General features: G+C 55.6%; 1 protein-coding gene across 2 annotated transcripts in view; it reads left to right on the forward strand.

Annotated features, from left to right (window-relative positions):
* PI4KA (phosphatidylinositol 4-kinase alpha) overlaps positions 1 to 15,355 on the forward strand; it is a 135,330-nt gene that overhangs the window by 102,617 nt on the left and 17,358 nt on the right. For both annotated transcript variants that reach the window (XM_069100900.1, XM_069100901.1), the window contains 8 exons: positions 4,071 to 4,229; positions 4,772 to 4,923; positions 7,625 to 7,732; positions 9,481 to 9,608; positions 11,314 to 11,433; positions 12,057 to 12,136; positions 14,436 to 14,629; positions 15,085 to 15,175. In XM_069100900.1, coding sequence (XP_068957001.1) covers positions 4,071 to 4,229; positions 4,772 to 4,923; positions 7,625 to 7,732; positions 9,481 to 9,608; positions 11,314 to 11,433; positions 12,057 to 12,136; positions 14,436 to 14,629; positions 15,085 to 15,175 — 1,032 coding nt within the window. The remainder of the gene's footprint in view (positions 1 to 4,070; positions 4,230 to 4,771; positions 4,924 to 7,624; positions 7,733 to 9,480; positions 9,609 to 11,313; positions 11,434 to 12,056; positions 12,137 to 14,435; positions 14,630 to 15,084; positions 15,176 to 15,355) is intronic.

The raw sequence follows: 15,355 nt of genomic DNA on the forward strand, positions 1-15,355 counted from the left end.
GTGACAACAGGCAAGTGATGAAGGAGCAGGTGTGGATACACTGGGAGCCTCAGTCACAACCCTACACACAGGTGGCCCACTGGAAGCAGCCATGAGATTTGGCAGCTCCCTGGGTGTCTGAGCAGCCCTTTGAGGATCACACTGCTCACCTCCTGGTGTGAGGAAGGGTCTAGAAAAGGTGCCCCCAATTACCCAAACCTGGACTAATTACCATGGCAGGCAGGGAATTCCACTCTGTGGTTGAAACACAAAAAAGTGTACAAAAATGTCTGCGAAAACGATTCCACTCACCATAGGTACACAGGAATGTGTGCATACTGAAGGATAACACAAAATCCAGTAGACCTGAAAGACAAACAGTTCTTGTGAGAGAACCCAGCAGGTATCCCATCCAAATAGCAGCCCAGCTGACCAAAGTTGGAGCTGGGTACATTGTTTTCTGGAGTGGCAGTAGTGAAGGGGAGCTCCATGAAGCTGGTGGAGGTTTTGCACTCAGAACTAATCTAGTCATCGAGCTGGTCTGGTACGCCTGCCAAGAGGAATGGATGGTAAGCGCGTGACAGTGCCATGGCTACTTGCAGGAAAAGGTCACGCCACCACCATTGGTGCCTCAGCTCCCACCATGATGAACCCTGAGAAGGTCAAAGAAGAATGTTAAGAAGACCTGGAGACCCTTATCATCAATGTGACCTTATCCTTCTGGGTGACTAATGCTAGCGTAGGCTCACACCAGCAGACTTGGCAGGGAGTCCTTGGGCAGAATGAAGTTAGAAACAGCAACAGCAGTGGTCTTGAAGAGGACGTGTGCATCTCATAACCTTCTCATCACCAACACTGTCTTCCACTTACCTAAATGCAATAAAACTTCCTGGATGCACCCTCACAGCAAACATTGGCATCTAATGACGATGGATGGGATTGTAAAGAGAAGAGACAGAGACAGACAAGATGTGAGAGTGACAAGGGCAGTGTATGGTACAGAGTGCTGGACTGATCATAGACTTATCCCTTCTAAGCTAAATATTCACATTTACCAAAAGCAGTGCCCCCAGGGAAAATGACTATAAGATTAATGTCCTCCGTGAGCAGGAACAGTGTGAGCCAGCACAGTTGGCAACAGTGGAGCAGAAAAGGAGTGGGCAGTTGTCAGACTTGGTGAATAGCTTGGCATCTGCTCATCTGGGTCAGAACAGTCACAAACACCGAGACTGGTTTGATGGAAATGATGGGAAAATTCAGAAGCTGCGAAATGAAAAATAAGAACTCCACAGGATTTGCCAGCAGGATAGTTCATCCATCTCTGAGAAGGCAGCATTTAATTCCCATCAAAAGTCACGTACAAGCATAGCTTAGAGAGACACAGTATTCCTAGCTCAGTAAGAAGGCAGATGAAATTCAGTTTTATGCTGATAGTAACAATCCAAAGGCCATTTATGGACCAAAGACCTATGGTACATCACAGCTACTCAGTGCTGATGTAGCCACATTAATTAGTGATCAGGACATAATCGTGGAGAGAGGGGCTGAACACTTCCATATTCTCAACAGACCATCATCAATCAATGCTGAGGCCATTGACTGTTTGTCTCAGGTTGAAGTCAGTCCCTCCCTAGCTGAAGCTCCAAGTGAAGAAGAGGCTTTGAATGCCATTAGGCTCCTTTCCTGTAGCAAAGCACCTGTTGCTGACTCTATCTCCGCTGAGATATACAAAGTGAGGGGTCCATTGCTCATACAAAAGCTGACTGAAATCTTCCAGGTTATATGGCAGGAGGTTACCCCACCCACACACACGCCCCTCAGGAGTTCAGAGATGCCTCCATTGTCCATCTCTATGAAGGAAAAAGGAAATAGATTGTCCTGCTACAATCACAGGGGCGTCTCTCTCTTAGTCATTGCTGGCAAGATTCTTGCCAGAGTCCTCCTTAATCAGTTAGTCCTTCACCTGGAAGATGGTCATCTACCTGAGAGCCAGTGTGGCTTCAGAAAGGGCCGAGGAACAGTCAATATGTTTGCTGCCTAACGAGTCCAGAAGAAATGCCAGGAGCAGAACAGAGTTCTGTACACAGCATTCATTGATCTGACCAGGGCCTTTGATACTGGTAGTTGTGAGGGCTTATGGTAAATTATGTCAAAATGTGGCTACCTAGACAAATTCATCAGCATCGTATGTCTCTTTCATGATGGCATGCTTGCCCGGGTTCTAGATAACGGATGATGCTCCTGAGCTTTCCCAATTACCAGTGGAGTGAAAGGAGGCAGTGTGTTTGCTCCCATCCTTTTTATTTTTAGTGTGATGTTTTCAGCCGTGTTGTCAAGTGCTTTCAGTAAGGATGAACTCGGCGTTCAGGTCAGCTACTGCACTGATGGTCAGTTCTTCAACCTGAAAAGACTACAAGCCAAGACCAAAGTGGAGGGAGTGCTGGTGCGTGATTTTCTGTTTGCAGGAGATTTTACATTCAATGCAGTCTCTGAGATGCAACAAAGTATGGATCAGTTATCTGCCAATTGTGCTAATTTTGGCCTAACAATTAATACCAAGAAAACCCAGGTGCTCCATCAGCCACCACTACACCATCCATCCATGGAACCATCGGTTACAGCAAATGGAGGAGGTCTGAATGCTGGATTAGTTCATTGACCTTGGTAGTGTACTTTCCAGGGATGTTCACATTGATGATGAGACTGACGCAATCATCGCCAGAGCTGGCTCAGTGTTTGGGAGGCTCCAAAGGAAAGTGTGGGAGAAAAGAGACATGAGACTGACTGCCAGACTGAAGGTCCACAGAGCCGTAGTGCTGACCTCTGTGTGTGCCTGTGACACCTGGACAGTCTGCCAGCACCATGACAGGAAACTGAATCACTTCCCTCTGAATGGTCTTAGGAAGAATCTGAAGATTGCCTGGCAGGATGAGGGACCAGACACTAAGGTCCTTTCTCGAACTAAACTGCCAAACATCCAAACTCTACTTCAGAGAGTGCAGCTCCTATGGCCTGGCCACGTTCAAATGCAAAATGTACTCTTGCCAAAAACGCTTTTATGGAGAACTCACACAGGTTAAACATTCACATGGTGGTCAGAAAAAGCGATACAAGGACACTCTCGAACTTTGGAACTGATGGTGTGATGTGGGAGACCCTGGCCCAGGACCGCTCAGCATGGCATGACCACATCAGAGAAGGTGCTGTGTTATATGAACAAAGCAGAATCGAGACAGCTCAAAGGGAATGCGGGATGCACAGATTGGGAGAATCAGCTCAAATGTCCATACACATGAACTAGTTGTGCCCAACCTGTGGTAGAGCATTCTGAGTTTGTGTAGTTCTGAACACATTGAAGCTTAACTCCAACATCGTAATGTCATTTGGGTCCTCTTTGAGTGTGAAGGACAAGCAGCCAGCACAGACCTAGGGTCTCACAGCAGCCCTCATGTTCCCAATGCTTCTCCCCTCCTTCCCTGCCCTGCCATCCTCCAGGGCTGAGGGGTGCAGACCAGGTCCCGTGTATTGTCAGGATGTATCTGAGGGCGTTCTATATAGGGTCGTTCTTCACCTGCTAGGTAATGAGCACCCTGTCAGTGGGGATATTGATGATGGCTTGTCCCAGACCTCCGAGGTCTCTTCCAATTCCAAGAGTCTGGGGTTTGCTGGTGCTTTCGTTCTACCTTCCAGGGCTTTCTCAGAGCAGAGATTTGGAGCAGAAATGGATCTTAGCAGTCACCAGACAGAGAGAAGACAGGTCGGGGGCGGGGGGGGGGGGGGGGGGGGGCGGGGGGTGTGGGGGGGCCCCCCCCCCGCCGGGGGGGGGGGGGGGGGGGGGGGGGGGGGGGGGGGGGGGAACTTGGCCCTCGGGCTCTGTCTGCCTGCCTGCCTCTCCAGAAGTGGCGTCTGGCCTGTGGGAGCAGGAGGTCCTGGCTAGTCGCCATGCACAGGACCCTGAGCAGCAGAATCCCTTTTCACAGGCATTAACTGAGGCCCAGACTTGCGCCTGACAGCAGTGCCTTGGAGTCCTCAGTCTCTGCAATAACCCACTGTGCTCTGGCTGATTCTAACCAGGCGTCTCATCTTTCCAGTTCATGCGGGAGATGGCTGGTGCCTGGCAAATGACAGTGGAGCAGAAATACGGGCTGTTTTCTGTGGAGACAAAGGAAGCAGATCCCTTGGCAGCTTCCGAAGTGAGCCAGCCGAAGCCTTGCCCCCCCGAGGTGACACCGCACTATATCTGGATTGACGTGAGTGACCCCCCCCCCCAGCCCACCCTCTCAGGGCCTGGGCGAAGGGGCCTGGCTGTGGCATCCAGGTGCCTATGCATCTACTCGATGGCAAGCATAGGACTGGGGAGTTCAGAGGGGAGTCCAGCCCTGCTCTCAGGCAGCTTACCGTCTCCTGGGGAGTGAGACATAATCACGTCACATAGGGAAAAGGTATTCCATGAGGTTGAGGAGGGAGACTTGTCCCCCCCACCCCCAGAGAGATTAGGGAAGACTTCCTGAAAGGAGGGGAGGGTAAGAGATGGGGCGTTATGAAAAGGGAAGCAGTAGAAACAGAAAACAGCCTAAGCAGACGTGCCATGGTGGGAAAGCACAGAGTGTGTCTCGGGAGCAAAAAGCAGTTCTGTTTGTTGGGTGTGTGTGATAAAGCTGGGAAGGCTGGGCAGTGCCAGGCCAGAGAGGGCCTGGGAGCAAGGCCGAACCCGCAGGCCAGGCAGCCGATGAAGGCTGGGCAGGGGCGCCCCCCGGAGGCTGCTCCTCCCACACCTTGTGTCTACCCACAGTTCCTGGTGCAGAGGTTTGAGATTGCCAAGTACTGCAGTTCTGACCAGGTGGAAATCTTCTCCAGCCTCCTGCAGCGCTCCATGTCGCTAAACATTGGGGGCACCAAGGGCAGCATGAACCGGCACGTGGCGGCCATCGGTCCCCGCTTCAGGTGAGCCTCTCTCATGTCTCTGGGAGGGCCCTTGTAGCGGCGACCACACTGGCATCCCCAGGATGGCCGCTAGCATAGGCTCTGAGATATGCTTTACTAGGAAAGAGAGCTGTTCAAGGGATCAGCAGTCTTTTTTTTTTTTTTTTGCTTTTTGGATGGGGTAACATAGGGCAGTTGGGGTCAAGTGACTTGCCCAAGGTCACACAGCTAGTTTTTGTGCATGTTAAGTGTCTGAGGCCGGATTTGAACTCAGGTCCTCCAATGCTCCATTCACTGTGCTACCCAGCCACCCCTCAGCAGTCTTTTTTAATGACATTCATTAGTTCAGGAGAAAAATCAGCACCCTGAACTTCAGAGAAAATCCAAACAAAGAAAATAGAGAAAAAAGACCAACAGACAGGGCTTCTAGCTGTCTGAGAAATTAGCACAGCTCAACAGACAGATCCAACTGTGACCAAGGCAATACATACATAGTTACTAGAGAGACAAGCACCAACACGTGGGTTTTTCAAAACCAGAGGGCTCTCTTACGGCTCCCTAGAGTCTCATCTGTGCAGATCACAAGAGCACTCTTCCAATGAGTGAGCCCCCGAGCACAATGCTAATCTCAGAGTACGTATACCCTTCTTCAGGGTCAGAGGGCATCACAACCCTGGAGACCCAGTAACAAACAGAAATTAGCAGAAGGTGTGGGCCTTCCTACACAGCAAGCCTCCCCTAGTCAAGTCCCCTTAATGCGCTCCATATGAGGTCTGTTAATGGCCTGGGAAGATCTTACATCCCATTAACATGACACTCCTCCAAGAGATTCTGGCTACCACCCATCAGGCTTCTGAGGGTCAGGCTCCTTATTCCACAAAGGAGAAAACTGAGGCCTGGACCCTGTAAGACCAAGCTGAGAGGGGCTTCCAAACCCACTAGGCTCCCAGACTGGTGAAGTAGAAAGGGCTGTTATGAATGCCCGCTTTTTTCATATGGGTTAACTGAGCATTAAAGAAAGGAGAAGGGAGAGGTGGCTAGGTGGCCCAGTGAATAGAGCACCCGCCCTGGAGTCAGGAGGACCTGAATTCAAATCCAGCCTCAGACACTTAACACTTACTAGCTGTGTGACCTTGGGCAAGTCACTTAACCCCAATTGCCCTGCCTTCCCCCCTCCAAACAAAAGAAAAAAGGAGAGGAGAGGGGCTGACCCACAGCCGAGGAGTCTCCTGAGCCCCAGCTCTGCCCACTTCCCCTACCACTTGCCCCTGGACCAAAGGCTCAGGCCTGTCACCTGCTGTGTGTCCCACAGTGGGAGGAGGGGCGGATGCCACCTACCGTGCCTCCCAGGAGGGGACAGATGCTAGTCCCAGGGGACTTTTCAGAGCTTTGTTGCTTTGTCCCAACAGGCACTGCTGTGGATTCCTGGCAGCCAACAATAATCAGGCGTCACAATTATACTTTACCCTTTTAAAAGGGTATGTTCCTTTTGTCTGGAGAGTATGCCATACTCCATACCCATGGCCCCCCTCTGCTTTAGAGGAAAGAATCTGTTTTCTTTTCTCTTTTTCATGACCAAAGTGCTTTCCTCCCAGTGACCCTCAGAAGTCTAGGTTGCAATTCATGTTATTCCCTTTTACAGATGAGGAAATTAAGATCTGGAAATAGGAAGTGACTTGAGCAGAAGACAGAGAGCGATATGCCATACCTGCTTCCTCATATGTACAATGGAGGGGTTGGGTTTGAGACCTTCTGAAGGACCCTGGTAGCTTCTTCAGAGGCACTTTGGGGCCCAGCAGGGCAGGGTCAGGCCTGAGCCTACAGCACTCCTGTTGAGGGAACCCTGCCCTTGGAGGGCAGTTGGAGGCCCTTCGCCCTGCCCTGCTGATGGGCATCCCCTTAGAGGGCATCTGCCATGGAGAGGATAGTTTCTGAAAGCGCTTTCATCCAACCGTTCTCTGGGCAGAGCACAGCCATAGTCTGGTTCTGCAGCAGTGTCTTAGGGCGCATGTGAGGCTCACCCACACGTAGGAGACAGGCGGGCGGAGGGGGTGAAGGTGCTAGGAAGATGGCCTCCCAGGGGAGCCCAGGCCATCCGGGACATAGCAAAGTAGGAATCCACAGGAAGACAACCCCACCCTCAAGTCCAGCTTCATTAAAGAAGACATCTGGTTGTCTTGGCATTAGCCAGCCTTGGACTCCACAGGCCTGAGTTCTAGTCCTGGCCTCTGTGTGACCTGGGGCCAGGCAGAGGCAACCATGACCACAGTCATGACAACAACAGGAATGTTGGGAGATACTTTCACGTGTCTTGGGCTCAAGGCCTGGCTGCCCACCAGCCCTGGGGCTCCAGCTCCAGGGTTATTGCCTGTGTTTAGCAGGAGAACGTGCAGGGGTTTTTAATATTAGTGTAAGTGATTCGTCTGTAAGTAATTTTGACAGGCATTGGCTTTGAATCTGGTTCTGCAGCAGATTCAAAACCAAAACTTGGCTTTGAAACCGGCATTCCTTGAGTGGCACCAAGCTCCCAGTGCCATAGCAAGGCAGGGTTCGAGTCAGAGCTGAGAGCCCTGGGTGTCTGGGGATCCTTGGCAGGACATCCATGAGACTCAGCCCAGATTCTGCCCTCCTGTCATTCACACTAGAGATCTGGGGAGGGGCAGGGGCAGAGGGCCTTTGGGCTGCTGGTATTCTCTTGCCCCTGTGGCCTCTGTTTCTCTAGGTTGCTGACCCTTGGACTGTCACTGCTTCATGCTGATGTTGTTCCCAACGCCACCATCCGCAATGTCCTGCGTGAAAAGGTGTACTCTACTGCCTTTGACTACTTCAGGTACGCCCTCCTCTCCTCTGCTGGGCCATGGGGCCAGGGATGCCCAGGAACCCTGCACACAGCCCTGCCCTCGCCACGGCCCCTCTCTCTGCTCTGTGGCAACGGTGCCTCATGACTAGCTCCCCTGCTCGTGTTCTTCAGCAAGGGTGAAGGCAGATCGCCCGCCCTGGGACCAGCCTCAGCAGGTGGACAGGTGCAGGACCCTTCCATATTGAGGGGCTCCTCCAACTGGAAATGTGGCCCATCCACGGCTGGTAGGGGCGGAGCTGGAGGCAGTGCCCGAAGCCTGCCCAGCTCGGCCTGATGCCTGCTAGCACCTGGGCTCCAGGCTCCATCATCAGCTCTGGGGAGATCCAGTGCACACCTGGGATGTCAGGAGCACGGGCACTGCCAGCGAGGACGTGCCCCTTGTGCCCAACTTGTTCTCATTCATTCAGCCATCTATTCATTCATCTGTCTGAGAGTCACCTGTGGCTTTGGGGGCTTCCTGGCTCCCCGAGATGGCCCAGGATTGCCAGTAGGGGCAAGACTTGAACCCAGCTCTCCCTAGCTCTTTCTCTCCCATCTTGCATCTCTCCTTTGTGACCCTAGGGGACACTGAAGTGATGCTTTGCTGTTTCCAGAGCCCTTTATGGGTCTCCCTGGGCCATGATGAGGATGGTAGAACCTTAAATGTCTTATCCTGCCACCCTACCCCCAAAACTATTGAACCCATATGGGGTAGTAGGAGCAGGCCGGACTGGGAGTCCAGGGAGACCTAAGATCAAATCCTTCCTCTGAACTGACTGGCCTGGGACAGTCACCCACTTCTCTGTGTCTCATTTTCCTCACCTGTAAAATGGGCCAAACTTCAGGTGCTGCTGTCGCTGAGCCTTGGTGGTAGCTGGGGGGACCAGAGTTCCTCAGGGCAGCCCAAGCTCTGGGGGTCTGGCCTGCCTGCCAGCCCCTGATGAGACCGTGGATCAGAGTGATCTCCCCAAAGGATGCCCAGCAGAGTGCAGGGAGACATGGGGAGGGGGAGCTCTGCCGGCATCTGGGCCAGCCTCCACTCAGGAGCTGAGGGTCTGACCTCCCTGGCCCCCGCCTGCCTTCCCAGTCTTGATAATGATCATCATGGTGCTGATGAAGCACCTAGTGTGTGCCAGGCGCCAGACATTCTGTCTCATGGGATGTTATCACTCCCATTTTGGAAATGAAGAAACTGCAGCAGGCAGAGGTGAAGTGACTTGCCCAGGATCATTCAGCTAGAAGCCTCTGAGGCTGGATTTGAACTCATGTCTTCCTGACTCCAGGCCCAGCCCTCTGTCCATGGCACAACCTGGCTGCCCTTTACTTACACCTCTCCCCAGCATAGTGTTTGATCCCGTGACCCCGACCTCCTGGCTGTTCCATAAACAAGACCATCCATCTCCCAGCTCTGGGCATTCTCTCTGGCCCCCAGTCCTGGAAGGATCTCCTTCCTCTGTTTTCACCATTGACCTGCCTGGCTTCCTGTAAGTCCCGACTAAAATGCCACCTCCCTTCTGTTCACCACTTCCTCTTTGTCCTGTATGAGGCTGGCTTGTTGCCAGCTCCAGCACGTAGCCCAGGGCCTGGCCCCTGACTGATGGTAGCATGCACAGCGCGAGCTGTGATGGCAATCCCAGGCATTGCCGGGCCGTGACCTAGATGCTGAAGGGCCGTGGCCTGCCTCAACTCTTCTCCCATTCTCAGCCCATGAGCCTCTCTCCTCTCCTGGTTGTTTTCAGTTGTCCCCCGAGGTTCCCTACCCAAGGAGAAAGCCAGCTGCGGGAGGACATCAGCATCTTGATCAAGTTCTGGACTGCCATGTTCTCCGATAAGAAGTACCTCACTGCCAGCCAGCTCGTGCCCCCAGGTGAGTAAGGCTCTGGGCCTGGGCGGCGTGGCCAGAGCCCTCCCTCCTTGCCTCTCATCCCCCCACCTCCCCAAGAGCCAGTAAGGAAGCCACCAAAACCGAGCTCACCTCCACCAGCCAGAGTCCCCCGACTCTTACTTTACAGACACTCGTAACAGATGTGATCACATGGTCTTCAGCTGGATAGGGTGGGCACCACTGCTGAAGTCAGCATCCTACAGACAGTGGCACCTGGTGCTGTTCATGGTACCTCCTGGTGACCAGGGAAGAGACAGAGCCAAGGGCACATGTGTGCCCAGCAGCCAGGAGCCATGGGGTATTCCTCCCCTGGGGTTCCTCAGGGCACCAGCATGTTACAGCCCAATCCTGGACACTCATAAAGATTCAGGAATTCAGTGAGGGCACGGTATCATTTAGAAATTTTGGTGTTCCTCACTCCGTGCTTCCCTAAGAAGGGGCGAGCCCTTGGCTGCCCGGAAGGATCCCAAGGTTTCTGGAGGACGAGGATTTACCATCCTAGAATCTGTGCTAGTACCTAGCGTCACAGATGATCAGAGCTGGAACGCAGTAGCATCTCACCCAGTCTTGGGGGGCCGCAGGAATCCCGGACCAGGAGGACCTCCACCGGTGGGGAGCTGAGCTCCCAAAGTTCTGAAGGACCTCAGAGGCATCTGATCCCACCAAGTTCTGGCCAGCATCCCCCTTCTAGACAATTTCTTGCACAGGGGTCTTGTAGGCTGCTCTTGCAGATCTCTGCAGGGAGGCGGGGCAGGCTTGCAGCTTCTGCCCACAATCTGCTTCCTTGTACCTCCCAAGGAGAGACAGGAGGCAGGAAGACAAGGGCTTGGCACAGGCTCCACCTGTGTGTCTGCTGGGATAAACCCTTCATGAAGTATGGGCGCCAGACCTGTCAGGGGGAACTGGTACCAGCAGCATCAGCCCTGGTTCTAGAAGCCACATAGGGCACCAGGCAAATTTTCCAGCAGTGTGTCTGCTTTGTGCAAAGCACGGTGCCAGATACTGAGAGAGGCCCCAAGCCTAGACAAAGTCGGGCCCAAGCACACAGGCTCACCCCCTAGCCAAGGACTTAGGCACACGCTTGTGGTACGTGATAGTTTCATCAGTACGTTGTGAGGTGGAAGGAGAGAGTCTGGGAAGGCTTCCTGGAGGAGGCAGGTGTCTAGCTGGGCTGTAGAGCATGGGCAGGAGCCCACTTGGCAAAGAGGGAAAGTGATGCCATTGCAGACAGTGGCAGGGTGAGCTGAGGCATGGAGACGGAAGCCTGGAGGGCTTCAAGGGCCTGGGCAGCAGAGACGGATGAGGTCAGGCAGAGGGGTGCGAAGCCTCAGCAGAGAAGTGGTGCTGGTTGGAAGATGGTTTGGAGCAGGGGAGACCGTGGAGAGGCGAGGCTGGACAGGGATGGCCAGGGCAGCCTCTCCCTGGGGTGACTGCCAGCTGCCTTGGGCCACGGCGCCTTCTGCCCCGTCCGCTGCCCCGCATGCAGAGTGGCCCCCCCCCCCCGGGGTGACCACCAGCCTCCTCAGGCCTGCCACCCCCCGGAGTGACCTCCAGCCGCCTTGGGCCGTCGCGCCCTCTGCCTCTCTTGGCTGGCGGCCTCTGCTCTGGGCTAACGCTGAATGACTAACCCCTTGTGCTTTCTCTCGAGTGGCTCTATTTTAGGGTCCCATGTTATGTTTGACTGTAGATAACCAGGACACCCGGAGTAACCTGGACGTAGCCGTTGGCTCTCGACAGCAGGCCGCCCAGGGCTGGATCAATACTTACCCGCTATCCAGCGGCATGTCGACCATCTCCAAGAAATCAGGTCACCCCGTTCCTTGTTCATGCGCCCGCCTTGTCTTTCCTCTCCTCGCAAGTGCTCGGTCCCAGTCTGCCGGCTTGCTCCGGCGCCCTGCCTGAGTCCTTGCTTGAGATCTCTGCACCATCATCATCGCTGTGGTCCGCCATCGGCGCCTCCATCCCATCATGCTCATCATAGCCCCTGGTTAGCGCACCTGGCTGTAGGACAGGGAGGGCCGGGAGCCTTAGGCCCGTGCCCTGAGGACGAGACCGTGCCAGCAGCTAAAAAGTGGCAGAGCCAACGCTCAGACCAAGGCCTTCAGCTCAGCCAGCATTTGGGGGGCCGATTATCTGTGAGGCCCCGGGCTCAGCATTTGGGATACTAAGGCTGGTGCAGCCCAGACCCTGCTCTCCACTTAGAATCCGATCATGGGGAAGACGCCCATGCAAGTACTCCTGGCGTGAGGAAGAGTAGGATGGGCACCGGGCGGCTCTTCCTGGGCCGGCCCTGAGGCCGTGGAGGCTCAGCCGGGCGCTCCCACGAGCGAGCAGGTCTGATGTCAGCCGCAGTGACCCAGGCCAAGGGCATCCTCATCAGTCTCCTGGGCACGTTCACTGACAGATTCACCCTTTCTCTTTCCTCTCAAGGGATGTCCAAGAAAACCAACAGAGGCACCCAGCTCCACAAGTACTACATGAAGAGGAGAACACTGCTGCTGTCCCTTCTGGTGAGTCAGTCCCAGGTCCTGGGTTGTCGTCCTCTACGCTGGCCTCTTCATGGCCTGCCAGGGAAGCACCTGCCGCAGATGGGGTCAGTGTAGGTCAGAGGAGCTCGGGCCCCACAGACCATCGCAGGGGGTGCTCAGCTCAGCCATGATGGTGACAGAGTGAGGGGCAGGGGGGGCCTGGACCCAACGGGTCACCATCTCTAAGCTCGACCTTAGCTGTTGGTCCTCTGCGTGGGAGGGCCTGCATCAGGATGTGCTTCTAGACCCAAGTGGAACCCAGGGCCATCAGCACACACATGGCCTGCTTGCCGGTGATGCTGAGACAGCCGCCAAGACTCTGAACTCAGTCCCCGGGTCTTTGGGACCATTGGGCCAAGATCCCCCCAGGGCGCTCAGGATGCGCGCAAGGATGCCAGGGAGGCAGAAGTGCTGCAGCCCTCCTGAGGTGCTACCAGGCTCTCATGCGGGCCCTTCCTAGGATGGCTGCCCCCATTCCCAGCAGTGCCTCGGGGGGCCTGTCTCTCTGCAGCCCCTCCAGCATGGGCCCTTCCCTCTTCAGTCAGTTCTCCAGAGAGTTTTATGACGAACTCTTCATTAACAAGGACAGTAGACCCATCACATCCCAGGCCTGGATGGTCAGGCAATCAAGCATTTATTAGATGTCTCCAGTGTGCCAGGCACTGTGCTGAGCGCAGAGGGCACCAGTAACTCCAAATGAAAGCCCACCCCTGCCCTCAAGAAGCTTCCACTGTTGTGGGGAAAGCAGCCCAGAAAAGGGAGTGGGAAATGGGCAAGGGGAGCCCCAGAGAGAGGCCCGCTCCCAGCCCTCTTGGTGCTGGGGCCTCTCCAGTGTGAGGAGCTAGCTCCTCAGGACCTGTGGGGTCTGCAGAGCCATCCCCCACTCAGACCCTCATGCCCTCAGCCCCGCTGTTGTGGTGCCCCACCGTGGCAGCCTTGGTGCAGCTTCCCTAGGCCTGACCCTCCTCCACTCAGCAGCCACAGCCCACCCCCCTCCTGGGGGCACCTCCAAGAACAGGAAACGAGCCCTCCCTCTGGCATTTCAGGCCCTTCCTGCCTGCCAGGCTTCTTCCCCTTGATTCTCCCAACAGCCCACCTCTCAGCACTGAGTCTTTGCACTGGCTGTGCCCCTCACCTGGCAGGCCCTCCTCCTCACTGCCACCTTGTGGCTTCCTTTAAGGACCCCCCCTTAGTCTCCCTTCTCTGGCAGCCTTTCCCAGCCCCTCAGCCCAGATCGTGTGGGTAACCTGTCATTTGTTGATTGTTGGCCTCAGAGCCCTTCCCTAAGGCTAAGCTCGGTGCCAGGCAGCTGCCTGATAAAACTAGAAGTCATCTGCGTGTTAAAGCTACTCATGATAGTCACAAGTCAGATGGGATACCAAGTGGAAACCCACAGATTTCCCATAGTGCCCAAGTCCCCTGATGCATTCCCATTTGCGGGCTCTCAGGGCCGGGGGTACGATGTCCACAGCCACACCCAGGGGAATGTGTTTAGTCCAGACACACGGGTCGGGGGCTGCCCCAGCCCGCCTGTCCAGGAGGGACCTTGGCAGCCACTGAGCCCAGCTCCTTAGTTTATAACTGAGGGAACTGAGGCCCTGGTGAATGAAGGCACTTGTCCAGGCTCACCCAGCTCCTGAGCTCCTAGGGCAGGATTCTCACTGGGGTCTTCCCCACTCCAGGCCCTGACCTCGGTCTGTTGTGCCACCCAGCTGACTGCTGAGGAGCTACCTGAAACCGATCCCAGAACCCCAGGCCTCCATCTTTGTTACCAAGATTCCTTTCTGGTCCCCCCACAGGCGATCAGGCCTCCAGCCTGATGGCAGGGCCTTCGTGCCTGTCCCCATCATACCCCCAGCACAGGTTCCCAGAACCCTCTCCTCAATCTAACCTTGGAGATGGCCAGAGCAGAGGCTGTGCTCGCCATTTCCCAGGGGATCCTGGGGCCATGCACGTAGCCTTAAGTGTGGACTGGCTCCTCAGGAAGAGCTGCTGCACGTGATCTGGCCGTGGCCCGTGGCAGTGGGGCACGGCAGAGGGTTCTGGCCTTGGCCCAGAAGGCCTGGCCCTGCCAGCAGCCCTTCTTCCTGGGCCTCGTGGCAGGGGAGTAAGCGCTGCCCTGGCAGACAGCCTGCCGCTGACATGCCAGCTGGCCTCAAGCTCTGAGCCTCAGCTGCCTCATCCAGGCACCGCCCACCTGCCCAAGGGCCCAGTGCCAGCTGTGCCACGCTCAGTGTGAGCTCTCCCGGCACGGAGCCGACCCTACTCTCGGTCCTCTCAGGCAACAGAGATCGAGCGTCTGATCACCTGGTACAACCCCCTGTCGGCCCCTGAGCTGGAGCTGGACCAGAACGGGGAGAGCAGCGTGGCCAACTGGAAGTCTAAGTACGTGGGCATGAGTGAGAAGCAGTGGAAGGACAACGTGAACCTGGCTTGGAGCATCTCCCCGCACCTGGCCGTGCAGCTGCCCTCCAGGTGGGTGCCCGGGGGGCGGAGTGGGGGGAGCAGGATGGCCCCCAGGGGGGTGGGCCTGGCTGCCCTTGTTGCCTAGGGCTTTTGGAAAACCGGAGGAGTTGTTCTTGGCTCTCAGACTGTGCCCTGAGGGAGGCAGGCTGGTTGGGGGGCCACAGAGTGGCAAGCGAATGTGCCTCTGCCCCCTTCCTTCATGCCCTGGGACGCAGCCCAGCCGCTCATTCTAGGCAGCTCTGTGGAACTGTGGAGTGGCCAAGCGGAGGCTGCCCTACCTTGGCAGAGAGGAGGCTGGGTTCTCTGCCCTCTCAATGCCCCCCAGGCTGAGCAGAGGGAACCAGGACAGGCCACCCAGCCTCCTCCTGTGCACCAGGGGTTTGACTCGACTTTCCTGTCTCGCCTCTTTCTGTGGATGTTGAGGCCCGTATCCATCAGTGCTCATCTGTCCCCATCTGTCTCAGATTCAAGAATATGGAAGCCATCGGGACTGAGGTGACGCGGCTGGTACGGCTGGACCCGGGCGCCGTCAGTGACTTGCCAGAGGCCATCAAGGTAGCGGGCTCCCCCCCTCCCCCATGCTCTCTCTGGCTTGCGGCCTGTTGCTGTTTACCTAGGAGGCCGGTGCTGGTTGCTTGTTTGGGGGCCGCTCTGAGCCCCAGTCTCCTCCTCTGTGCCACCGTTCATCTGTTTGCCCAGTGTTTGGCATAGAGCCCCTGGATGTGGTATTGAGCT

Source organism: Petaurus breviceps, unplaced genomic scaffold (genome assembly GCF_028583685.1).
Source record: "Petaurus breviceps papuanus isolate PSGF00001 unplaced genomic scaffold, PetGlider_PUasm1.0 428, whole genome shotgun sequence".
In the NCBI taxonomy this organism is placed as follows: domain Eukaryota; kingdom Metazoa; phylum Chordata; class Mammalia; order Diprotodontia; family Petauridae; genus Petaurus; species Petaurus breviceps.